Source organism: Pararge aegeria, chromosome 26, assembly GCF_905163445.1.
Source record: "Pararge aegeria chromosome 26, ilParAegt1.1, whole genome shotgun sequence".
NCBI classification, from domain to species: Eukaryota; Metazoa; Arthropoda; class Insecta; order Lepidoptera; family Nymphalidae; genus Pararge; species Pararge aegeria.
The window spans coordinates 6,922,070-6,931,668 of record NC_053205.1 but is presented as its reverse complement, the minus strand read 5'-3'; the positions used below and the strand labels follow the sequence as shown (position 1 = coordinate 6,931,668).

The following is a 9,599-nucleotide window of genomic DNA, read 5'->3' as shown; positions in this document are numbered from 1 at the left end:
TTTTAAGTATGTGCAGTCAACCTACATATCCTGGAATAAATAATAGTTGTCGCTTAAACAATCTTTTTTGTTTTTATTTACAACTAGCGTACCCAGACCGCTTCGCCGGGCTAGATTTTGCTTTATTTTATTTAAACAATAAACTTACATCATTAAATTTTTAATTTAAGTCTCATAATATATTAAATCATTTATTTCTCTCCGTATACATTCTCTTCTATTCTCTTCTCGAGCGGATGAAGATAATTATCTACACCCATGTACACCCAACAATAGAATATCATCAGAGTAAATAAAAGCTGTATTTGACAGTTTGACAGTTCAAAAATAGGGGAGCTCCGAACGTCACCAAACTTTACAGGATTACTCTCCAGGTCAATCCGGAGATTCCCTGAAAGTTTCATTGAAATCGGTCCAGCCGTTTCGGAGCCTATACGGAACATACCCACACACTTTCTCTTTTATATATATAGAAGATAGATAGATTTCAAAGTTATTTTACAATCTCCTTTATTCCTGATAATTCTCATCCAAATCCATACCTTGGTGCTGTCTTTTGATGTGATTTTTCAAGTTGACATTCTGCGTGAACGATGCACTGCACAAACCGCATTTATATTTCTTGTCAGAGCTGTGAGACTGCATGTGTACTTTCAAGCCACGCAGCCTCGGATAACTCTTCCCACAATATTCACACCTGAAATTCCTCTCACCCGTATGACTTGCCATATGTTCTTTCAGCCTCGAGGGTAGATAGAATCTTTTCTCACACAAATCGCACTGATGCTTTAGTATTTTTAAGTGATAACGTCTGTTGTGTTCCCGTAGAGATTTCCTACTGTCATAAGCACGGTCACATTGCTCGCATTGGAATCTACGTTCCTCACCGTGCACTTCTATCATATGTCTGTAACGCAATGTGTATGAGAAGAAAACTTCATCGCACTTGTTACATTGGTACGCTGCCTCTTTCTTGTGAGCCCTAGCTATATGCATATACCTCGTGTATTTTGACTTGAAGCTTTTCCCGCACTCCTTACATGTGAATGTTTCATCAACACGTTGGTGAGTCTTTTGATGGAGGGCCAGCATTCTCTCTTCGAAGTAATGTGCACCGCACACATCACATATGCAAGTACCAAAATGCTCGGCTGTATGCTTCTTCAATGCATGAAAGAATCCAAAAGTACTGTTGCATTCTGTGCATGACAACGTACCGGATGTCAATTTGAATTTGAGATAATCGTCTGAATCGTTGTGCAAGGCCTTACCGTGGATGGTTATATGATTTTTGAATTGTTCTAAATCATTGATTGGCTCCGGACACAGTCTGCAGTCTATCCTGTATACATCGATTTGAACTTTCTTGTTATTCTGACCGTTTGTTAGAACATCTTTGAAGCCTCTGGGATCATGTGTCATGGAATGATCCCGTAGTTTATTGGGATCTGTGAACACTTGTCTGCAGTATACACAGAAGTAGTCGCTGAAGGATGTATCGAAGGGGCATGCGTAGGAATTCTCAATAATGGTCAGTATATTGTGGAGTCGTTTTGTGTTTTCTGTTTTGTAGCCATTTTGTTTTTGAGGATAGCTCGCTTCTTGATATGCTGTAATGTTATATATACATAGTTAGTATTGCAGGTTGCAAGGATATTTGGCAAAACTTCCGACAAATTCCACAGAAAATATTAAGCTACTAGATGGTAGAGGGCGTTAGCTGTTACTTTTTAATGGCCTGTTTTAAATAATACCCGCGTAGGGACTGTTATGGTAGTTACGTCTTAATATAGATTCCTGAGCGGGTAATGGGGCTCTTACCGTACACATTAATAATTTGGAAAAAAATTACAGTTACTTAGAGTTATCACGGAATTGATAGTAGATTAGATCAAATAACAGTTTAAAATCAACCAAACTAAAAAGTAGAAAATAAATAATAGTTTAAAAAAAACTAAAAAACACGCTTTTTATAGAAAACCGAACTAAAAATAGAAAATAATTAAGAATAGTGTTAAAAATTTCAATAAATATAAATTAATAATAGAGTGAATAAAAAAAATATATTTTATTTTAAAAAAAGCGTAGTTATTGTTTTATTTATTAAGTCCATATGCTCGGAGAGTTGACAAAATTGTAGGATATGATACTCTTTATTTGGATACCGCAACATTAAAATATACAAAATATAATAAAACAGAAACATAAAGAGAGAAGTAGAATACGAGAGGCGGACTTATCGCTTAATAGCGATCTCTGCCAGACATCCTTTGAATCAGGAAAAAAAAGAGGAAAATATACTGCTGGTGGTACAAAATTATAAAATATATACACGCGAATAACTACATACTAAAACATAAACTAGTATACACAAATAGATCCACATAATATCGGTCGTCATAATATATATAATAACAGCACTTACATATTTAAATACTTTAACATATAGTAAATAAGTATTTACATGCTATTAATTTAGTAATAATTTATTTAAGTTTTTTTCTTTGCCTAGGGAAAAAAATGTCTCTGCCATTCTGTAAAAAAAATAACAAATACAACTTACTAAATTCGTTCTGTTCCATTAGTTTCTCATCTGGGACAAGATATAGCATTTCTGTGTCATCAGCTGAGTCTTCTTTGTTTATTTTTTTCGATTTTCCTTTCTTGCCACTTTTTAATTTTTGCCTCAGTGATTTCCTTTTTGGCTTTTTCGCCGGTACCAATGCATCCTCTTCTAAGTCTTGACAAAAAAAAAAAAAAAATTTGCAAAAAAGAAAAAAATTGGCGGCAAAGATTTTTCCTGATCAAAATGTATGTTAAAGCAGACTTAAAAAAAAAAATGCATTCCTTCTCTAAATAATGTTGAAGGATACCACGTGACATTGGCGAAGTAAATCGTACCCAATTGGTACAAACGCAAGCCATAAAAAAAAAAAAAAAAAAAAAAAAAAAAATGTTGAAGGATGCTGATAAGTATATTTCATAAGGAATCAAAAAAATAAAAAATATCAAATCAAAAGAAGTATATTTATTTTTCCATTCGACGAATTCGAAACTTAGTGTTTACTTATGACAATCATATTGAAGATAAAATACCAACAGCGCCTACGCTACGCAAAACTAACAAAGTGACAGGGGTCACACGACTTTAATTTTACAAGTGATGTTAGGGCTGTATCTTATTTCTTTTTGTAAAAATATGGCAGTGTTTTACTTAAAAACTATTAGGTTTTAGGTTTTTAAGATAAGCCTCAGAAACATCACACGATGTAATTCTAAAGCCTGTGAACTATTATTTCGGTTTTCACGTTTTTTTCAAATTTCCCACACGTTGTATAAAATAAACGTGTGGGAAATTTCTTATCCTCCGGCCTCGCAATTCTCGTAAAAACGGTTACAAAGTTTTTGTTTCACTTTTGTTTTTTCACTGCGGATATTTTAATATGTCATACATGAACCAAATTTATGAACGTATATTTTTTATTTTTATGTTTTACTAAACGATACGGAAATTAACGGTAACAAAAGATTAGTCTCCGGAAAAGATAATTATGGGCACCCTACAATAGCTCTCAGCTTGCGATCAACGTTCTCGCACTCGGTCCTATCGTCGCAGCGGTAATTCCATAAAATAAAGCATAATAATAACTTAAATAACTAAAATTGAAAAACCCATTACTTACATATGCATGCACCTAGAACGAGTAGCCATGATTTGCTTATTTTATGCTCGGAAAAGGTAAAAAAAAAAAAAGTTTTTTTTTGTGGAAATATGATCTACAAGCTGTTGCCCGCGACTTAGTCTGCTTTTAATTTTGTTTTTTGATGTGGCAATAAATTTAGTTGTAGATCTAAGAAAAATTAAAGTATTCTGTATGGCCAAGCCTTAAATGAGGGGTTTGCTGCTGTCCGCTGAGGAGTTCTGTCCTCTATCTCCAACCACAGTTTGGGCGGAATTAAACCTCTATAGTACAAAAATAATTATTTAAATCGGTTATATTCCCTCTCAAAAGAACCGAGCTTAATATAGGGATAAAAAGTATCCAATATCACTTCTAACAATTTCAAGAATATGTGTATATAGCTTCATGAGGATCGGTTAAGTCGTTTTTGCGTGAAAGCGTAACAAACTAACTTACTTTGACATTTATAATAATAGTAGGGATAGGGATAACTGATTCGGAACCACCAAGAAATAAAATCCGTCGAGGTTTCAAAATCATCCTGTATAGAAAAAAAAAGGGAAACTCAAGGTGTCCGAAGGTTTCTTAAGGGGTCTTAAAAACGTGGACGAAGTCGCGGGCAGCTAGTACGTGTCGAATTCATAAAAACACCATACCATCAATATTTTCAGTAGCGTCATCATAGTCCAGGCACGATAGCTCCGTGTTGCCATTTATTATTTCCTCTTTCACTTTTATCTCTTCTTTTATTTCACAGCAGGACTCTCCTGAAACGACCGACTGTATGAAGTATTGTGTATTATTTTTACGGTTACGTTGATCTAGAATTTAGCATGTTCGAATAGCGATCACATGGTTCAAGACGCGACCTATAGATTAGCAGGATATCATTTTAAACTTCATCTTCACTTACCACCAGGTGAGAATGCGCTGTCTGGGTCGGGTGTTGCTTTATGTGGTGTGGCTGTATGGGGTGTGGCCGTATAGGGTATGGCTGTACGGTGTGATGCTTTATGGGGTGTGACTGTATTGGGTGCTGCTTTATGGGGTGTGGCTGTATGGGGTATGGCTGTACGGTGTGATGCTTTATGGGGTGTGGCCGTATGGGGTGTGGCTGTATGGGGTGCTGCTTTATGAGATGTGGCCGTATGGGGTGTGACTGTATGGGGTATGGCTGTACGGTGTGATGATTTATGGGGTGTGGCCGGATAGGATGTGACTGTATGGGGTATGGCTGTACGGTGTGATGCTTTATGGGGTGTGTCCGTATGGGGTGTTGCTTTAAGGGGTGTGGTCGTATGGGGTGTGGCCGTATGGGATGTGGCTGTCCGGGGTGTGGCTTTAAGGAGTGTGGATGTATGTGGTGTGGCTTTGTGCAGATGTGGCTGTATGGGTCGTACCTGGGTGCCGGTGTGGCTGTGTGCGGGTGCGGTTTTGTTGGGCGTGGCTGTAGCTGAAAAGGGTTGCGGTTATGTGCGGGTTGGGTGTGTTATCTGTTATTGATGCCAGCTACTTGTTATCAATAATCGGGTTAGCTAACCGCCAGACCAATGAGGAAAATAGCAGCTGTTTCCAAAATTAAGGTTACCATCTCCATGTATCTTGGTCCTCAGCAGTGTCTCTTCACACTGTAGCACCTGCCGCCGGAAGCTCGCAGCCTCGCGCAGGCGACACACGCACGTAGCACATATCAACCGCTCTGCCTCCTCACCGTCCAAGTGTGACAGCTGAAACAAGTTCAACTTTATATTGTTTTTTTTTTGAAAGAAAAATCGTATTTATTGTCACACATTCGTGTCATAAAATGGTTAAAGTATAAAAAAAAAAGTGTGACAAAGGAGCTGGCTCAGTATAGCTGCAAACTAAAACGCGCAGCACTGGTTTTCAGCCAGCACCATTATCTTCGTCTTCACTGAATCCTCGCTACTAAACAATAACAAAATAATCATAAAAAAAAGACAATAACATAGAATATAATATATAAACAAACAAAAGATATTTTTATATGAAATCTCTTTTGCGATAAGTTACACTTGTGCACATCCTGCCCTTTTGATCTGTAATACTAAATAAATAACATTAATGTTAAGAGTGGTTTTAAATGCGATCAGCAGCATTACATGCCCTACAAAGTTTGGAGGCAGCAAGTCATAGGCCTTTTTTAATGACAAGGCATTATTATACAACATGTAACAGAATAACGAAATACTGTTGTAGGGTGCATAAGTACACCGGCCATCGCTGCTGGCGGTGCCAAACGGGCGCACCAAGCTACTGAAGGAGGCGCCACTGACGCACGCACTCCGTACCCTCAATGTGATAGCCGAGAAGACGGATTTATTTTGTTGCACTCTGAGTGAACTCACAGAAGACAGATTTATTTTGTTGCACTCTGAATGCACTCACAAATATAGCGTAAATAAATAAATAAATATTTCATAAAGAATCACCTTGTAAAAATATTAAATCAAAAGAAGCATGTATATTTTTTCCGTACCTACAAACTATGACGGGTAGAGGTAAGGAGAGTCATCTTATATGGGAGAAAAGTTGAAAAAGTGTCCAGTTGTTGCGCTAAATAACAGTTCAAAAATCCTCCACAATGGCGCTGGTGGGTGCACAGGGTATGGTATGAATGTAGCAATCGTAGATGAATTGAAGTATGCCGAGTTAAAAAATTTAATGTCATTATCGACTAAAGTAGTTAATTATTGAGAATTTCAACAACTTACGTTATACAAAATATTGTGGTAAATATAACCTTACTTCCTAGTATCTCCATACTTCCTTGTTTATTTTTCAAGCCTACTCTAACAATATTTATATTTGGCGCTTCTTTAAAGAGTTACCCTGATGCAAATGTGGCGCCATCCTAATTTAATACATTTTGACGACACTTTTTCATATACACAGATGACTCTCCTTACCTCTACCCTCCATACTACAAACTAATTCAAAACATTTATGACAACCCTATTGAAGATAAAAGACCGACACGCGCTTAGTACCTACGCTACGCGACGCGTACCTAGTAAAGTGACAGGAGTCACATGATTTTAATTTTGCACGTGATGTTAGGGCTGTATCTGATTTCTTACAGTAAAAACTATGGCAATGGTTTACTCGAAAACTATTAGCGTTTCGTTCTCACAGAACAGTCTCAGTGACAGTAAATAATGTACTTCTAAAGCCTGTGTAGTAATATTTCGGTTGTCATTTACACATTGTAGACGGCCGATTGGCGCAGATTGCAGCGACCAAATTTGGAAAATGTTTGAGTGATGAACATGAATGTATTTCAGTGTCTGGGTGTTTATATGTATATTCTGAGTATTTATGTATATTATTTATAAAAAATATTCATCAGTCATCTTAGTACCCATAACACAAGCTACGCTTACATCGGGGCTAGATGGTGATGAGTGAATTGTCGTAGTATATTTATTTCTTATTTATTGTATATCAGTTGCTAAAGGAGAACTAAGTTTTAGTAAGTTTCAATTGGATCATAGAATATTACTAGATAAATTCCATTGAACGTTATGGTGAATAATTATATGACAGAAAGGCATATAATATATCAGAGGATTGCAACTAATAATCACTGTACCGTGGGTGGGTTTAGGACTAGGGTTTATTTTGAACATCCCTATGACAGTGGATAAGACCCACAGAAACCTTACATCAGAAACTAGTAAAGTATAAAAAAAGGAAAGCATATTCCTCAGGATTAAGAACATACAGTGTTTCTTTGCTCTAACCAGGTTGCTTCTTTAATAGTTTTAAATGACAATGTGAGATGGTGATTACAAAAAAAAAACAACTGGCTAAGTTTGTTGTGGGCTTCTTCTAAGACCAGGGCGCGTTTGGAACCCTCTTAGCTTTAGTTTTAAGTTTTGTTTATATATTTTGTTGAATTTAGTTATCGCCATCAACTCACTTCTATGTCATATTTTACATGTAATGTACGTATCAAAAGTGCCATCTATGTGTTTGTTTGTTTGAAGTCTTCATTGCACACACACATTTTATACAAATTAAACACAAATACAGAAGAAACATACAAAAAAAAGAGAATTTGCAAAGGCGGTCTTACCACTAAAGCAATCTCTTCCAGACAACCTTTGACGTTAGGAAAAAATGAAGGAATTGGTTAGTACAGCAAATTAAGTTTAAAAATATATTTTATATATATACAAAATAATTACAATAAACTACTTACTCGTAAATTCTAATACTACACACATATTATACATAATATATATAAGTATATACATATTTATTCAGTATACTACATACTATAATATTACATAGATAAGAAATGGTTCTCCAAACGCTTCTTGAATAAATTTAGAGATTAAGCCTGACATATGTCAGCAGGCAGGGAATTCCAGAGTCTGACACAATTAACTGTTAAAGAGTTACGATAGTATTTTATGCAACTGAATGAATCTATGTGCCTATTTGAATAAATAAATATTTGACTTTGACTTTGAACAGGCAGTTATTTTTATTTATTAATTTATTAAAGGAACAAGCTTGTTCACTATACATATAAAAAAAAGATTACAAATATTTTCTTTGTAATTAGTGTAATGACTAGCAACTTAAAGGTGCACACAGCATTTACTACAAATTACTGATATTAACACTACAAAGTATAATAAATATACAAAAAGTTAAACAAAAATAATATTACAATAAGATAAACTAAAAATAATGTTCTAAATGTTTAGTGTAAAATGGGAAAGTTTGCGAGCTAGCAACATTATGTGGGTGTGAAGTGGGAAGTCCATGAGGCATTTCCACTGCTTTTGGACACAATGCACTGAATGAATGAATGTTCTGTATGCTCTTAATTCAGTGCTTATCTTAGTCGAGATCTCTTTGAGTCAACCTAAACTAGAAAACTTTACATATCTTTCTCAAGCAATACTGGTGGCCATTATAGTAGGCCTGGAGGCAAAATACCATTAGATACTCTTAAGTTTCACTATTGGGCTGTGACAGATAATGAAGTAGTGTTTTAACCTCTTCTAGACTTTCCACATAAAACTATCTGTATTCAAAATCTTTTACATCTTTACCTATTTAGTCAAAGTGCTCCCTATGCCTGACTCTTCGCATAAAACTATCTGTATTCAAAATCTTTTACATCTTTACCTATTTAGTGCTCCCTATGCCTATACTGTGCATAAATGTCCCTGCACAGCTTAAGAGCCTGCAAGATATATCTTTAAGTGCATTTAAGAACTTGTAATTTCTTACTATATTATGTACATTTATATAGCAATAAAATACTGGATAATAAAATAATTTTGTTTATAGGACGTCATATAATCGTCACTTGACACACAATTAAGATACTGACCAGTAAACCGAAACAATCCATGAACATATCGGAGTAAGTTTCTTTTTGATCATTCCACGTATATTCAACGTTTAGGAGACGGCATTTTTTAATTGCACCACAACATCTGCACAGTCCTGGGTCAAATATGGGTCCTTTGCGTGTATTTACGCTCATAATTAATAATTCTTATTCATGAATTCTCTCAAAGTTGTAAATAGTAAAGTATGTGAAGATTTTTGTCGGCTATGTAAACATTGGAAACACAGATGACAGTTTTTTTTTACAACCACAGACAAATAACCTTCGTCAGTAGGACTCATCCGCACTAATAATATTTTAAGTATTTTGTATTTTTTGCTACTCACCACTAGATGTCAGTCTTAAAATATTTTTAAAACGATATATATAACAAATCGGATCTCTCTTTCCTCTCAAATATCCTTAATAGAGTCCCATTATCATTGAGCATATAAATATTTATATTTTATAAGTAATGAGTGATCATATTTTTATCTATCACTTGTTGTACCCTACCACGCTTCGCGATGGCACATTTTTACGGA

The 9,599-nt window shown here is 35.4% G+C and overlaps 1 protein-coding gene across 1 annotated transcript; it reads right to left on the bottom strand.

Moving 5' to 3' along the window:
- Window positions 1–423: 423 nt before the first annotated feature.
- Window positions 424–9,282, bottom strand: LOC120635467 (zinc finger protein 25-like). Its single transcript, XM_039906491.1, has 5 exons — window positions 9,055–9,282; window positions 5,272–5,410; window positions 4,340–4,450; window positions 2,564–2,740; window positions 424–1,610 (listed from the first exon to the last, which is right to left on the bottom strand). The coding sequence occupies exons 1-5, from the start codon at window positions 9,208–9,210 to the stop codon at window positions 511–513; spliced, it is 1,683 nt and encodes a 560-aa protein (XP_039762425.1). The 5' UTR covers window positions 9,211–9,282; the 3' UTR covers window positions 424–510.
- Between the last annotated feature and the right edge of the window lie 317 nt (window positions 9,283–9,599).